Raw genomic sequence first — 16614 nt, 5'->3', positions numbered from 1 at the left:
AGGCGAACTTCTAGATGTCCGTGTACTATGCAATGTCAGTGCATGTTAAAGAACTCCAGGCGGTCAAAATTTCTGAACCCTTTCACTACGGTGTCCCTCATAGCCTGAGTCGTTTTGGGACGTTAAACCCCATAAACCAAAGCGAATCTGTCGACTCCAGGTTTATACGTGCTATATTCCTGTACTGAGCACAGTAAGGCGTAGCCCTACCCCGGACGTCAACAAGCTTATTATAAAAAGCTCTTCCGTACTCCTCGTCGCTGTGGTGTTTGCCCGTCCTTAATCGTCTCACTTATCATGTCTCACCAGGTTCAAATCCAACAACTAGCCCCGTGGTCATCCTCTTGCGTTACACTTTTAAGTTGCCCTCAGAGCCGCTGAAGCTGGAAGACGCCCTAAAAAGACACAAGGTTACAAAGTTCGCGGTGTATAGTCTGTCTGCGGCGCAGCCGAGCTTCGTGTGTGGGACGATAACCATTTTTCTCTCCTTTTTCTTCTATCGTGTTTTCCCGCCACAGAACGGATGCTGCCGGAACGGTGGCGACGACTGCGGTGGGAGGATGCCGCGGCGAACCGTGACCGCGCGTAACGTTATGCCTGCCAGTTGGCGCGCCGTGAAACGCGCACCACCGGCCGGCCACCGGCGGGGAAACGCGCACGCGGCGTGCACTCATGCACTGCTCATTCATGCAGGTGCCGGCCCCAATTCGCGCGGAGGCGAGAGCGAAGGGTAAGTGATAAAAGCGTTATCCGATTCCGCCAGCAGGCACTGTAGAGCAAACGCAAACAGGGTCGAACCAGGAGCGTATTATACACGTCGAGTGGCAAACACAGAGAGGCGCGGACTTATCTGTGTACACGGCCGAGTCCTCGGTGACGCAAGAACCTTAGCGGTGCACCGGCATTCCCGTTGTGTTTCGGCTGGCACTATTCACACAACGAATTGTGTTCCCTGTTATGCCGTGATGCGCGGGTGAAATGCGCAACCGAACGTTAAAGATCTTTCTTCTTTCACTCCCTCCTTTATCCCTTCCCTTACGGCGCGGTTCCCGTGTCCAACGATATATGAGACAGATACTGGGCCATTTCCTTTACCCCAAAATGCAATTATTATTATTATTATTATTATTATTATTATTATTATTATTATTATTATTATTAAAGATCCCCAGGTGGTCGAAATTATTCGGGAGGAAACCTCCACTACGACGCTTCTCTCTTCCTTTCTTCTTTCACTCCATCCTTTATCTCTTCCCTTCGGCGTGGTTCTGGTGTCCACCGAGATAGGCGAGACAGTTATTGCGCCATTTCCTCAAAAACCAAAAACAAAAAAAGCCATAAATGTGAAGTCAATAAATCGCCCTTCAAGAACGTCAAGTATGCATATTTTACCAAAAGCAAAAAATAGCTAGCTAGAAGAAAAAAAAACAAGTGTGAAGCACTCTTGATGACCCACAAAAGACATTTCCGCCCTACTGATGATGACGACATTAAGGGGTGCAAGTTGATTGACTGAGCGTCGTAAAAGAAATAGCCCTCGGGGCATACTGGAACAAGATGCTGTTTGGCTTGGGGCATTGTGTTTAGCGAGATGTAGGGATAATGCAGTAGAAAGTAGAAAACAAACAAACGTGACAACTCCGAAAAAGAAGATACTAGTGGTACGTCGTAGGTGGCTGGGCCAATCACATAGCAAGGTACTGCGTCGTCAACGTTCACCTCGCACAATCTTAATATCTAAAACGCTTGTTGTGGCTCAAAATGGAAAACCGTTCATTCAATTAAGGGCTTATCTTAATAATAATAATATTAATAATAATAATAATAATAATAATAATAATAATAATAATAATAATAATAATAATAATAATAATAATAATAATAATAATAATAATAATAATAATAATAATAATAATAATAATAATGGTTTTGGGGGAAAGGAAATTGCGCAGTATCTGTCTCATATATCGTTGGACACCTGAACCTCGCCGTAGGGGAAGGGATAAAGGAGGGAGTGAAAGAAGAAACGAAGTGAGCGGTGCCGTAGTGGAGGGCCCCGGAATAATTTCGACCACCTGGGGATCTTTAACGTGTACGGACATCGCACAGCAGACGGGCGCCTTAGCGTTTTGACTCCATAAAAAAACAGCCGCCGCGGTCGGGCTCGAACACAGGAACTCCGAATCAGTAGGTTTCTCTTCTTGCAAAGTATCTTTCCGCGCCGAGCATCTGGGGAGGTAATTACGAGGAGACCAATTGTTCAGTTGTAATAAAGCAATTAAATGCTCAAGAGATGAGTCTACAGCCTTCTTCTTATAATTATTGTTTGAGCTTATCGCATTTGTCTGCGTGCGATCGTTGTTTTTAATCGGCGTCCTCCATGTTCCTTTTCAGGGCTTTCTGCACTGACAGCCTCCTCTCCCAAACATCTCGCTCCACTATTTCTCTCAACCTGCATACAGCCAACCCACATTTAACATTAATTATTTCGAAAATTCTTTCCTACCCTTACAACCCGGCTCAAGCTCGTAGTCACGCTTAAACCATTGCAGATAATATATCAGAGGTACTGACACCGCTGTTAGAGGCTTACGGCTAATCCGTGCCATGCTTGACTGCCGTACAGCAGTGGAAAATTTGTTTAGGCCGTTGATACTTTCTCCTTTTCCTTCGCTCAACGAGGCTCCCATAGAAGCCCATGTATTGTCGGAAACTTTCGCCTACGCTTGCATACATATTGTTACGACGAAGTTGCAGTGGAAGACGAAGTGGCCTATCGTGTGAAAGGACGAACGAAGAAGAGTAGGTTAATGTGGCTCCCTGTTCGTGTTGATGCTCCCTGCTGGGAACTCTTCATTCAAACCTCTAACGCTTGTAAATAAATGTAAATAGTATTGCCCCGTAACAATATGAATGCTTCTATATTATCCGGGTGAGCTTACACCTGTATTGGTGAGATGGGCTCCCGCTAAAGGTGATGTACTACCGCGCTAGCGGCGTAAAAAGCGCTGGCTCGTTTGCCGATTCTCTTCGTCTGCACAGTTGCATCTGTGCACATGATAAGGACAGGCGGAAAACAGTTTTAGAACGACCTTTAGACAAGTGCACTTATGCATCTGCGTCCCTCCCTCCCTCCGTCCGTCCCTTCGACCATTCATCTGTCGGCGTCAGTGCACGTTACAGATCCTCAGGTGGTCTAAATTAATATTACCGCGCCCGTCCACTACGCAGTTCCTCACAGCCCATGTTTCGCTTCAGGATATCAAGCCCCAGAACTGTTTTTTTTTACTTGGCACCTAAAAAATGCAAGAAAAGCACGAAAAATGGCCTGTCGCACCCATTTTGCTCCAGATGTCTTGAACAGCGAGAAATCTTCGTGGCACTGCCTAAAGCATCTGGACCTAATGAAGCTTTATATTAGCCACATTGCGATGCCTGACAGAGCCCTAGTTAGGTGCAGAGTATCCTGAGAACATTACGTTGATTATGAACGAATTTTAATGGCGTAACAGGCCAAATACTGCCAGAGAGTTCCTGCTCTGGACCTGCGGCATGTGGCTACTGGTATTGTAAGCTTGGTTCTCTTTTGGCCAGAGAACACCACGAAAGGGATTAAAAGCGCGGTCATTATTTCACACGAGGTAGTTTGTAAATGGCCTTAAGTGATCTTCTGAGACTAGTGCGAATAGCTGTTCTCTTGTTTGTTGCGGCAGCTGTACCGATAAAAATGTTGACGTACACATGGACTTGAATGAGCGAACGAAACATTTCAATGCAGTTTAGACGTGGTAAGCAACGTGCCATTGAAAGCATATCCTTAAGGCTCTCGACTGAACACCCCTTTTGTGGGACACAACAATTGTCAGAGTTGGTATATTGTATTGGGAATTAACGCAGCCATGAGTCACCTCGCAGTTTGCCTGGAAACTGTGTATACAGAGAAAGTGAGAGAGACTTTAATGGAACAGGAGAGGAAACGGTGTAAGGTCAGCTACTTTCAATATTTGCTGCACAATAATAGCACTGCGGAAATCATATCATTGCGCTGGTACCTTTCCATTCGAATTGACTTTTAATCCACATCGATGCCAGATTAACATTTGAAGTCTTTTGAACGCAATCTCTCCCCAGATGACGCACGGACACGTCTGGAGCGTTCGCGGTCTTTTGTTTTGTCTCAGACTGCCCCCGCTGATAGGCCCTTATCAGCTCCGGCACTCCTGGATACGTCATCGCTCGGAGACATTAACAAGCCCGATTTCCTCCTCCGGCTGACATAGCGGTATCCGGTGTGCACTGTTCAGCAGCTGCTCACAACTGTATGCAAGGCAAATAATATTTTACTGAGGATATGGTTGCTGCAAAGTTGTGAAGATATTGCAGTGTAACTGCGTAGTCATTATTGGTAGCCCCTCGACCTTAAAGTCACTGCGGAATGTCCGGGGTTTGCAATGACCATTTTAGTAGAAGTTCTTCAGCTAGTTAATCGTGTTTTTGATAAATGCGTTGCCGTTTTTCTCATTTAAAATAGTTGGCTTCGGGATGCAAACCCCTGAATAACTAAGTTTGATTTTGTGCAGTATCGTAACGTCGATGACACCTGGCATTGAAATAGAAGAAATGCAGTATTTCTGTCAAACTAAAACACAAGCATTACATAGAAGTTGCAATTTTCCTATGCTACTAGTGTGAACAAGAATCGACGAAACTTTCTTCAGAGGATCTGCCTATTTGCAGCGAGTAATACCTGTGTTTAAGAAACCAAGTTGTTAACTATAATACTCCATGACATCTGCTACAACAAGAAATTCTCGAAACATTTTGCGCAAGTCTGAAATTCGGTATCTCCGAAGCTTGAGCTGGAATTGCATGCAACTCGATTTTCGCAGCTCAGTTCCCAATGCCAAGCTGAAGAGACAGACAGCATTTCTAAATGCTCTTTTTAGGTGGTTTGCAGACATTGTTATTCGTCTGCACTAAATATGTATCCAGTACTGAGGACTAATGCGAGTCGTCTCTTCTCACACGTTTATTCGGCAGTATTCCCGAGGAACCTTAGCCCAAATTACAATCAAGTTCATTGTCCATCTGTATGCATAAGCAGGTCCGAAGTGCAGTCAGCAGAGGATGGTGAAACCTGAGCAGTTCGCAAAGCTTCTGGCACATATTCGCGGCCGATAGATGGCCAGCAGTTACGTCTCGTTAGTTATGACACTCGATAAGAAGACATGAGTAGAGCCTGTTGGTCGTGAGCCGATTTCACGAGCAAAAAGCTCATGAATTTAGTCGTCGTTCTGAAAGCCACAATTCATTCATTCATTCATTCATTCATTCTTTAGTCTGACGTCCGCTCCTCATTGCTTCATTTATATTTCTTTTTAGTGTAAGTGGGGTGATGATTGGTCACCGTTGTCCATCTGTGCACGTTACAAAAGCATGGATGTTCTTGCACAAGTGCCGGCGTCTTTAGGTCAGACATTCTACGCTCAGCTACAGGCTACAGCATAAAGCGTGTTGCGTTGGTGTATACCAGTTTCATGAGGGCAAATCATGTGTAACATTCAGTGAGAGCATACTTCGTCGAGGGAAATTTTACTGTAGAGGCATGTTGCTACGCAGGCCAGGAAACGGGCATTCGTAATTGATATCGATCGCAGTCGGTAAACCTTTCATATGAGTTAAAAAGTTTTACAGTCGTCTGAAACTTTCGGACTAGGTTGTTTTTGAGTACTAGACGGTCTTCAAAGTATCCTTTTAAGAAACTTAGGTTATTTCTAGAACATTTACTAAACTATCAAGGATTGGAGGTCAAGACTGGCATGACGCATATAGAACGCCCACTTAAGCACAACAACCGAATATGTTGTCTACGCTTGTCGCACTCATTGTGATCTTAAATGCGGATCCAAAGCCGCAAATTTCAGCAGCACGTTAAGTAACATAGCAATACCTTCTTGCTCATGCGCTCTTACTACTACTACTACTACTACTACTACTACTACTACTACTACTAATACTACTACTACTACTACTACTACTACTACTAATAATAATAATAATAATAATAATAATAATAATAATAATAATAATAATAATAATTGGTTTTTGGGGGGAAAGGAAATGGCGCAGTATCTGTCTCATACATATATCTCGCGAATCCCCAATATAGAGACATCGCACGTGTTTGGGCAGAAAACAGTGAGTTCGCCGAACTCCCCTCGAGGTGCGTGCCTTTTGCAGCGAGTGCACCAGAGTTTTCTATGTGACGTTGAATGAATGACACTAAAGCGAGCGTCACGCGTTAAAAGTGACTCTGAACTTAACCACGTGAGATGGGTGCACATTCTTGAACTTATGCTACATAGCAAACACGTTTCTTCCTGAGAATGCGAGTGCTCAACCCGTCAAATAAGCCACTCATGCGTCCAATAATCCAATGTTGAGCTTACGTTTTATACATAACCCTTATAAGAGTGGTCTATAGACAGTCTATAGACATCATATCAACTCTATTGCCTTTTTGTCGATATTTTTTTCTCTATTCATAGTCTATAGACTGTAGACAAAAGTCTACTGAAAGTGTATGGCCATAAATCTATAGATCGGCTATAGATTGTCTATGGGATTTGTATTGCATATAGACTATTCTCTAGGATTTGTCTATAGACAGTCTATGGACTTTATAGACAGAAGTCTATGGACAGCCTATAGTCTGTCTAAAGAAATTTTAGTAAGAGAAGGAGGCTGTTTCAACAAAACACGTTGTGGGGCTAGTTGGTGAAGCATATTTTCTGGAAGTTCTTTATAGCGCTACAAAACACAAGGACGCAGGAAGAAGTACAGCGCCGTCCTGTGAACTTCTTCCTGTGTCCTTGTGTTTTGTAGCGCTATAAAGAACTTCCAGAAAATAGGCTGTTTTAACCTACAGTAATAGCGTTTCTGTTTAATTCCTTGAAACAATCGGAAAAGTTCGAACAAACCTAGCTACAAATAAAACTTCCCTGAGCGCTAGGACACCGAGTTTAAATAAGACGCAAGGAACGGTGCCGTGCGAGGCCACGTGCTGCAAAAGAATTATCTCAGAAATTGACAGAACTAAAAGTTCGTTGCCAGCTTTCCGCACAAAAACTTCAGGGAAGTTGCGAAATTGCTCGTGGGTTTCCAGACGGCTGCCCGCCGGCACATTCGTGCATTGCTACATCGTCCTCCATAGAAATGCAAGGAGGATTGGCAGAGCTTTGCCACAGACTTGATGGGGTAATCCTACTAACGAACGCGTTACTTTTGAAGCTCCGAGTCGGTTGAAATTCCTGACAAGTGCTTTTTTTTAACATCAAAATATCGCGCGACGAACGTGTTGCACACGACTGCGAATGTCAGGGTGTAGTAACGATGCACCAATAACTATAGAAAGATGAATAGAATTCGTGTATTGTTTTCTACACTGCAAAAGCAAGGTTTGCTTTAAGTATCGGAAGTCATAATAAAGGCTGTGATAAAGAACGGGGAAGTATCTCATCACTTTTTGAGTAGTTGAAATTATTAGACAATGTTCCAGCCATTTTCACTTTTTTTTTAACTCAATCATTCAGCTGGTGCTTTCTTTTTTTTTTCTCGCAGGAAGAGAGGGGAGGAGGGGGACGGTAAATTTTCTAGCTGTAAATCTCCTGGTAGAACAGCGTCTATGGCATTATTACACGTATTGAACGAACTAGTGAATTATGTCTAACCTATAAACCCAAAGTGCAAACAGGAATCTGCCTACTGTCATTGGTATGTACGTTAAACAATAGAACAAAATTAGTAAAATATAAAAAAAAACACTCAATGCATTCTAGCACAGAAAGCAACATTCGATGTGCACGGCTTATTCTAAAAGCTGCATTGCGAGCAAATCAACCGCTATAGAGAAAAAAATTACATATAAATTATCCAAAGGTCGCATGAAAAATCGGCCAGTGTCGAGCCTGAACTGCAGTTCTTGTACGATTTATGAAAGTCGTAAGTTTTATGGAAAAATGTTTTTATGAAGCCGTAGCCAACGATCACATACATTTCTGCGCTTTCATTCGGTACTAGGGCCTTCTCATAAGGCGGAGGTGAAGGCAGGCGGTTTATTTTTCATCACAAAACCAGCATTAACAAGATAGAGCTGCTGTAGAAGATGGTGCCAGTATTTTCGCGCCAGAAACATCGTGACAAAATCGAACAAAAAGGATCGCGTCACTTCGCATATAATCTAGCCCAAGGTCACTATAGAAATGAAATTACCAGAATCACGTAGCAAAATTGGCTACCCCTGCAGGCCGCCAGAGTAGCGCAAACACAACGTCCTGTAGTGCCTCTTTCGGGAGTGGCACGTAGATAGGGTATCTCCAGACATAATGCCTTCCTCCTTCGCCCCCAACATCGCGACATTTGCTTTCAACTCATTTGGCTGTTCGCTCATTCTCCTTGTATTGTGAAGTTTCTGGATAGGCATTGCATTCAAGCGTCCTTGGAGCCAGCGGTCTGACGCAATTCTGTACTCGCTCTGTTGTACCCAGTTCAAAGAAAAAAAGAGCCGCTAGGGGCAAACGATGCAATATAGCTCGAGCCGGAGCTCTTGGTCACTAATTATGCGCCGAAGGACGCGCGCTCCCCCGTGTTCCACGAGTAACGCTCCTCTCCCAGCTTCCCGACCTTCCCTTCCGGGATCGACAGCAGCCTTCCCCAAATTTCCTCTGCCGTTCCATGGAGCCAGTCTGCGCCCGCAAGCTGCTACTCGACCGCTCCGCTTCCCCGCACAGCACGAGGAGGCAAGGCCTCGTGTAATCAATGCCATCATACCGCTCCGATCGATGAGCGCCCGCCAAAGGAGCCGTTAGTTGGGCCTCCTATTAAGGTGTTAACCGAATTGGACGCCCGCGCCCACTCGACCGCGACATCTGATGCGCGCGCACGCTTCCTTTGTACGCGACAACGTTGCTCTCCGAAAGCCTCCTTTAGCTCCAGAGCTTAAGAAAAACCGTTCGTGTTTGGCGCGCAAATCGCTGCATGCTTTTCCTTCCTTGCTGGGGTTCAATCTCCCATTCTCTCTGCCTCTTTGCCTCCCGCCGGTTGCTTGCCGTTGTTTACCTTACTCCATCCCCAAACCCGGCGGTGCTCGACATTGACAAAACTGGGTCAAGGATTTAGGGAGCGCTACGCTCGCTGGCGTGCGTGCGTGTTTGTACTTGTGCGTGCGTGTGCGGGTCTTCTGTGCCTGTAATCCGGCCGCACCGTGCAGCGAATTTTTTCCCTGTTGCAAGTGCCGCCTCTTTTGCTATTGCCGATGTCGACAGGGTCGCGTGTGGAAGTTCAATCATGCCTATAGCGAGTTCATTCGTTATTTTTTTTTCCCGATACCCCCTACCTTTAGCTGCTGTTTCTCGGTTCTGGTTATCGGTGAGTCAGGCTGCCATGACAGCACGATAGATTTTCGCGCCGGGTGGTAGCGTTTGCTCTCGAGTTTCTCACGGTCGACCGGAAAATGAAGGCGGCGTGCTCTAAAAGCGCATTTGTCAAAGGTGAAGCAGAGCGTGTGCCGGGTGCGAAAGGCACTGGGCTTTCGCAGGGTAGCCTTCTGCGGCGCAGTTGCCTCGTGTTCTCTCAACTGGACCCAATTTTGTTCCAACAAATTCAATTTCATTTTCTACTTTAATCGCAGAGCCCCTCATATTTTTCCGCGCTGGGGCAGGCAGTATGCTCTAACATGGCTTTTGTTGGCCATGTTGGTATACATGTTGTATCAGGGAGAGGATATTTTAAGAAGGGAAAGCGCTCATCCTCAGTCCCTTAGTCTTCATACGAAGCATACGCTCCCGTTCGAACCAGTCTTGAAATTCAGAAAGTTCTTCTTTTGTGTGCATTCTTGTTGCAATGCTTTTTTTTTCATTCTGTGTATTACTTGATTTATGTCTTGTGATGTCGATTGCAGCCTATGGCTTTAAACAGACGCTGTCCAAATTATTAAGACCCACAAAGTAAGCACTTCTCTTCTCCATTTCTGCCAGATCACACGGGGGATGAATTTGGTCGTTTCCTGTCAACACGCTGCAAAAGTTGATTAGCAGAAAATGCGCCTCCTGTCTATTTCTGTGAGAATGTGTCTCTGAAACTTAACAAAACTGAGGGAGAACGGAACTTAAAAGAAATATTTCGTAGGAATTTCGAAGTAGGGCTATTCATTTATCGCAGTTTACCGCGAAGACATATTACGAATTGGCTCGTAATGCGTACCGTACTTCATGTGCGACGAGAAACTAGGGAAGCCAGTTTTTCTGAAGGAATAACTCGCCAGCTCAGCAGCGTTTTTGCCTGAAGAGAAGGCAACCAGGGTAGAGTACAGTGACTGGCCAGTCCTCGCTTTTCAATACTCGATATTATCGTCGCAAACCTTTTTAATAGAAATTATTTAGTAGGAAAGGGAGTAAATAAAGCGCCATTTATATAGGTGGGCCCTGGGAGCCAGCAGGAAATTAGTAGAAGCAATAATCAAATTATTCCGTCTTTACACCTGCTCGGATGCGGCAACTCGTCCCACTGTATTAGCTATTTCTGCCCACGAGGCCTTAGTCCAGAAAACAGGGCTCAGTTTAAGCCGGTAAACAGAGTGTAATTTACGACTTTAAAAACAATGCTACGGGAAGCATCCTCGAAGTACAAGGAACAAGTGTGCCCTGGTTTGCCTAGCGCACACAGGCTCCGTTTACTTTCGTGGCAGAAAAAAGCACAAAGATAACAAAACAATCCCTTCCAAAAACATGGAGATGCACCGAAACATCAACAGTCTACTGTTTGAATAGTGGAAGTCTCGTGGAATCTTTGTAAAATTCCAAAGACATTTCAAAATTTTCAACTTGAAAGCTGTTTTTACAAAGTGCTCTCTTGTTGAGTTGCGACAAGTCCAGCCCCTGGCGTGAAGTTATGGCAGGTGAAACACGCATGTCAGAAGAGAGCGTTGCCTTTGCTAAGACAATCACGTGATCGCCCGAAAAAAATGACGTCTCAGAGCACCGTGCCACCAATCTTGTGAAGCCAAGTTGGGCGAATCTTTGTTGGTGGTTGTGAAACCTGCTAGTTCTAGTATTTCCGCCACGTAACGCAGTGCTACGAGTGGGATGGTTTCTGCGGAACTACTCGAACAGCCGTAGGGTAATGCAACTCTCTGTGGTAGTCACGTCTGCATGGATTACAGTCGAAAAAAAAAATCAGGGGCTGTATATGTTATTAAGTTGCATCGCTTATGTCATTGGTTACTCATTTATCGCTTATTTCTTATAAGTAATCAGTGGTTTCATTTGTTTATATTAATAAATGTAGGACCCTTCTTTTTGGACTGCATTTTTTTCGCAAATTCAGTGACTAAACATGCCGGCGCTATTTTTTGTTGATAATGATGATCAAAACATGCGTTTTTCGAGAAAATGTTGGAAATCTGAGTTTTTCTTTCAAGTTATTTGTAAAATGAAAATAATTTATCATTGACACTTGTTTTTTCAAAGGATATAAAATAGACTGAATCGATAAAGTATACCTGCAAGAGAGGTAAGTTACACCAAGACACTGGTTTCTCTCACATACTTTTCCTTACTTTCAGGAACTTTAACCCAGCATTATTGGTATCTGCACTCATAGCGTGGTTGTATTCGTTCTAGGCCTGTCAGCCGCAGTTTCTGCATGCACTCTGGTCGCGGGCATCATCTTTCAATGTCACATATTACATCTGAATTCACAGCACCTTTACCGAAGTGCATGCGGTAACGCGGAGTAGCGCTTGATATAGCATTAACAACCTGTCTCCTGCCTCGGTCCAGACATTTAAAGCATGCCCTATGACTACAAAGAGTACAGTGACCAAGAAAAAAAACGAAAATAAAATTACCCAGCCTGCACCGCCCTATAACAACAGCCGGAAGTAAATCCGTGTTTTAGGTGACAACTAGTTGAAGCCAAAGGAGGTAACAAGCGTTCAGCCCCCAACACTTGTTCGCCAAAACTTTTCTAGCACAGGGTTTAGTGTTATTGCTATTTTGCACACAGTACCTAAACTCAGTTTTCTGCACTAACAAACTGTGTTATCGAAAGGCAGTTTTCGTGTGGAAGTAGGGTTTCCCTCTACATCCATAACACCGACAGGGGCCGCAGGGATTTGAAGGTTTTACCTGAAAACAAACTGTCTTGAACGTAAGTACAGAAAGTAGACGTTTTAAACGCGTCCACTCAGTTGTAAGCGTCTCGCGTTATCCCCAATCGGCCATCTCCCTTCGTGCGGACTCTTTTTTTTCTTGCTAGTCCCCTGCAAATATAACTCGACTAAAATGTTAACTCACGGAGTCCAACCGCAGGTGCGACTGTTTTTGTTCCAAACAGCAAGCCCTCTGACTGCCCCGCACGGATGTTGCGTCCGAAGCTCATACACCCGCTTACGTACCCTTATGAAGCCTGTCAAATGACAGCCTGATGTGGCATTGTTCCTTCCATGTGAAGCTCGAACGACAACACGACGGACGAGAATTTAGGCAGACATTTAGAGCAACGCGACCGCCAGCCAGTCGCATGTCCCGGCTTTGCACGGACTCGCGCAGCTACGCAGCCATGCTGACGTCAATTACGGCGTTAAACATAATTTGAGTGACTAACGGGTTACGTAATCACAATGTTAGAGTAGGAAGAATTAAATTAAAACCAGGCGTTTTACGTCCGTGCTAGAGGTAGTAGCTTGAAAAAGTAGTAATTGATATTTAATTTCATTTCATTTATTAATACCCTCAGGGCCGTTTGGCATTACAGAGGGAAGTGATTAAAATGATAACCCATTAAACAAAAGCAAGCAACGCAAAAATTAAAAATTACAAGTTGATTAGGCTCTTAATTATACAATGTTAGCTATTGCGTTTTTAAAACTATGATGATCTTCAATGGCGGTGATAAGTCCGGGAAGGCGGTTGCAATCCTGTGATGTGCGGGGAATAAACTGTGGGAACAGGAATTAGTACGGGAGAAATAATACCAACTTTGTGAGAGTGGTCAACGCGGGCAGAATGATAGGTGGGTGTTGTGGAAGTATATTTTGTGAAAAAGGCAAAGGCGAGAATTATAGCGGCGAGAGGCAAGTGACGGTAGATTTAAGGTTTGTTTCATAGTACAGATACTGGCAGTCCGATTGTAGTTATGAAGAATGGATCGAGTAGAATTATTCTGAACAAATTCGTGTGAGTTAGCTTAGCACAGCTCGGGTCCCATACAGAGGAGGCATACTCAAGTTAAGGCGGACTAATGTTTTGTAAAGGAGCAATTTTAGTAATACTGGGGCAGAAGAAAAATTACGTCGCAGATATCCGAGCTTTCGATTGGCTTTAGATATTATATGGTTAATATGAAGGGACCATGTTAGGTCTGACGTAATATGTACGCCAAGGTAGCGGTAAGATGGTACTGACTCAAGGATAGTGTTATTAAGAAGGTAAGCAGCTGGACTTGACTCTCTACGGGACACGCGCAAGACTTTCCATTTATTGATATTATTTTGTAATTAGGTGTAACAGAATCTACTATCGCAACCTCGCGACTAAGTAGGAAAGCCGTTCACAAAGAAGTGAACGGATACCGCGCGCACGTCGCTTCTTCTGAAGACTGAGCTATACAGGCCAGTGAAGATAAGCTAGTTATGCAGTGAATGTACAGCAATGCAAGTTATTCTTTACCCGTTAATTTAATGTTCAAAAAATACGAAAAAATAATTTCTTTTAATCGTGCGTGCAGTAAACATCCCCGTCATAAACATTCACCCATTTCCTTCCGAATTTGGCTACAATCGGGGTGTGTTGCTATTACTACAGATTTTAATAATAGGAGTTAACTGCTCCATAGCATCAAAAGGGAATGGTTGTATGAATGAAAACAGGCTAGCAGATCTAATGAAGCTCAGAAGTGACCGATGATCCGATCCCTGCGTCCAAGCGGCTCAGGACGCAGCACTGTCCAATGAGACGCACGCTACGGAAAGTGGGTCGACGAGAGACCCACTCTCATCGGTTTCAGTGCTGGACAGACTCACAGCAGGTGTTGGATGTCGGCTTCAACGTCTCGGGATATTACTGAAGTTTGCCGAGCCAGTTGGTACATGATTGCAACAAAAACAGCGCGCGAAAGAGAGGACCGAGAATAGGAGACACGCACACACACAGCGCTGGGTGGGTGCGTGTCTCCTATTCTCGGTCTAATCTTTCAGGCGCTATTTTCGTTGATGCCTCGGCATAGGCATATGTACTGGGAACTTGGGGCCAGGAATGAAGCCTCGGAAGTGAGGCCAGTTCCGAGTGACAGATGGAGTAAGGACTATCTCGACCTGGGTGATTCCATGACAAAGGACGCAATTTTTTTTCTAACTGTATATGTTTACAGAAAGCAGCACACCTTTCAGTCGTGGCGGTACTGGAGCGCTTGAAAAATCCCAGTGGTTTGGCTCTCTTTAAGGATTTATTTGTTTTATTTGTGACTTAAAGCAGGTTGTGAGGCCCAATAATAACCTTCCCTTGTTCAGAACTACCTTAGCCCCGCTGCGAGACCACACCACGAAGGCTCTTTTGATGTTCCTCGAACACACATGACTTATAGTTGCTCTCTTTGAACAATGTTATATGGGCACACGTGTGCGCGCGAATTATGTGTGCGTGCATTGCTGCATGTCTTGCATCTTAATCAGAAGCAGCCTGACATGCACGCTATCCAGAAAAACTGTCCAGTTGCCACTAAACAGCGCTTCAATCCTCTGCTGTTATTTTTTCCGCCTCAGAGCCAGAAACCGCGTGCGCCCGTATAAGTAGAGCACTTCAGAATGCATGCTAAGGAATCCTCAGGCGCCGCTACAGAAGTGCAATTCATACAACGTGTACACCACTCTATACATCCTTATGATTCCGACAAGACGTCTCGCGCTGCATGCGCCCCTTTTCATGCTGTTCTTCATCGGGCGTCTAGCTCAACGCTCTTCACAAAGGGTGAGGAGCAGCAAGAGGTCAGTCAGGTTTACAACCCTCCTTCTACACCCCGAGCTCATTTTCATATTTGTATTTTCTTCCTTTCCAAGTCTCACACGCTGTCGCAAGGTCAGCCATCGCCCGTCGCACAAACAGGTGGAACAGATGGGGACATGGGCCCACGCGCGATGCTTTTACGGCGGAAATGCGCGGGTATAAAACCGACATCGTCCAAACACGGCTCTCTCTGTCTGCGCAACGGCAAACCGCGCGATAGTGATGGGCGGCCAAACAGAATAACTAGGACACCTTGGCTGAAGCCCGTCAAGCTGGGGGCTTGACTTGTCGCTTCTCGCACATTTTACCTTCGCATCGTTCCTGTTTTTCTTTTCAGCCTCGCCGGGAGAGAGGGGGGACAGACATCCGGTGCAGAATGCGGTCAGAGGCCTCCTCACGGCTGTGAGCACGCGCTGTGTATGAGCCTTGAAATGGATGTAAACTGCGCTTTGTGACACGGACTTTGGGTACGGATAGGTTTAGCGACTCAGAAATGACTTGGAATGTAGCTTATTTTCCTTTAATGTTTTGCAGTTTATCGTGTTGCATGCTTAGCTTCGTCTTCACATCTCCAACTCGGTTGCTTTTCTGCCTTAAAGAACCGGGATTGCGTTTATTTCACGATATATACTTTCCTCTGCCTTTCTATGATAATGCCGATTTGTTTTAACGCCGCTTTGTGGCCAACTTGACCGTAGAACGCCGTGGTTAACGTGTTTTGATTAGTCGAGGTAGTGTTAAAGACCAATTTTCTAAGAATATCAGCCCAGATTGGCCGAGCATCAGTCCAGGATGCTGGGCTTGTTGATATTGACTGGAAAACCGATGAGTTTACGTGGGCGCCGAGGGTCGAAACCGTCACTTCTCCCCATACAAGACATACGCTCGAAACACTAGGCCATGGATTTGGCAGTTTTTCATTCTGACGTAACTGTGCAAAGCAACGCTCACCTGACAGCAGAAGCAGTGAATCACTTGCTCATTCAAAAGTACCATAAGGCGCTATGCCAGGCCGCCGGTCAGCATCGCGGCTTTTAGCGTTAATCAAGACAGCTTTAAATTGAAATGAGGGCTCCCCCTGCTGTCATTGTGTAAAGACCTGTACCGCTACCACATGATTCCACTTCTCAATGTACGAAACTTTAGAAGGTGGAAAAGGGGAGAAGTACAGGTACAGTGTCCAATATTACACGCGCTGATGACGCTTGCAGCTTGCTGTAATTATAGCATGAGCTCTACAAGGTTCTTGACTGTAGAGGTCGTGCGACGGCATTACAACTGAAGCGCACTATGCACTGACAGCACGCATAGAGAAAGAGTGTAAGGCTTGGAATGGGTGTCAGTGTGACATCCTGGAGGCCAGACATGAAATTAACAAGAAAAATTCAGCCTCGCGCATGTGACCGCGTGACTTGAGAACGCGAGCCTCAGCGCTGAACATACCTGCAAGCGAGCACGCGTTTCCTGAAATCTATACCGCAGCAATGTGCTGGGTCTACTTCAGCAGCCGGAGGAACAAGACACCAAAGACGATTGCAAAGGCGCTTGTTTGCCC

The 16614-nt window shown here is 45.0% G+C and overlaps 1 protein-coding gene across 1 annotated transcript in view; it reads left to right on the top strand.

Annotated features, from left to right (window-relative positions):
• Positions 1-672: 672 nt before the first annotated feature.
• The window catches only part of LOC144121012 (uncharacterized), a 56988-nt gene continuing 41046 nt past the window's right edge, over positions 673-16614 (top strand). Inside the window, exon 1 of the mRNA XM_077653907.1 lies at positions 673-730. Within this exon, the coding sequence (XP_077510033.1) occupies positions 673-730 (58 nt within the window). The remainder of the gene's footprint in view (positions 731-16614) is intronic.

The sequence above is a fragment of the Amblyomma americanum genome, chromosome 2 (genome assembly GCF_052857255.1).
Source record: "Amblyomma americanum isolate KBUSLIRL-KWMA chromosome 2, ASM5285725v1, whole genome shotgun sequence".
Classification (NCBI taxonomy): domain Eukaryota; kingdom Metazoa; phylum Arthropoda; class Arachnida; order Ixodida; family Ixodidae; genus Amblyomma; species Amblyomma americanum.
Note: the sequence above shows the minus strand (reverse complement) of the source record. Positions and strands in the feature narration are given on the sequence as shown.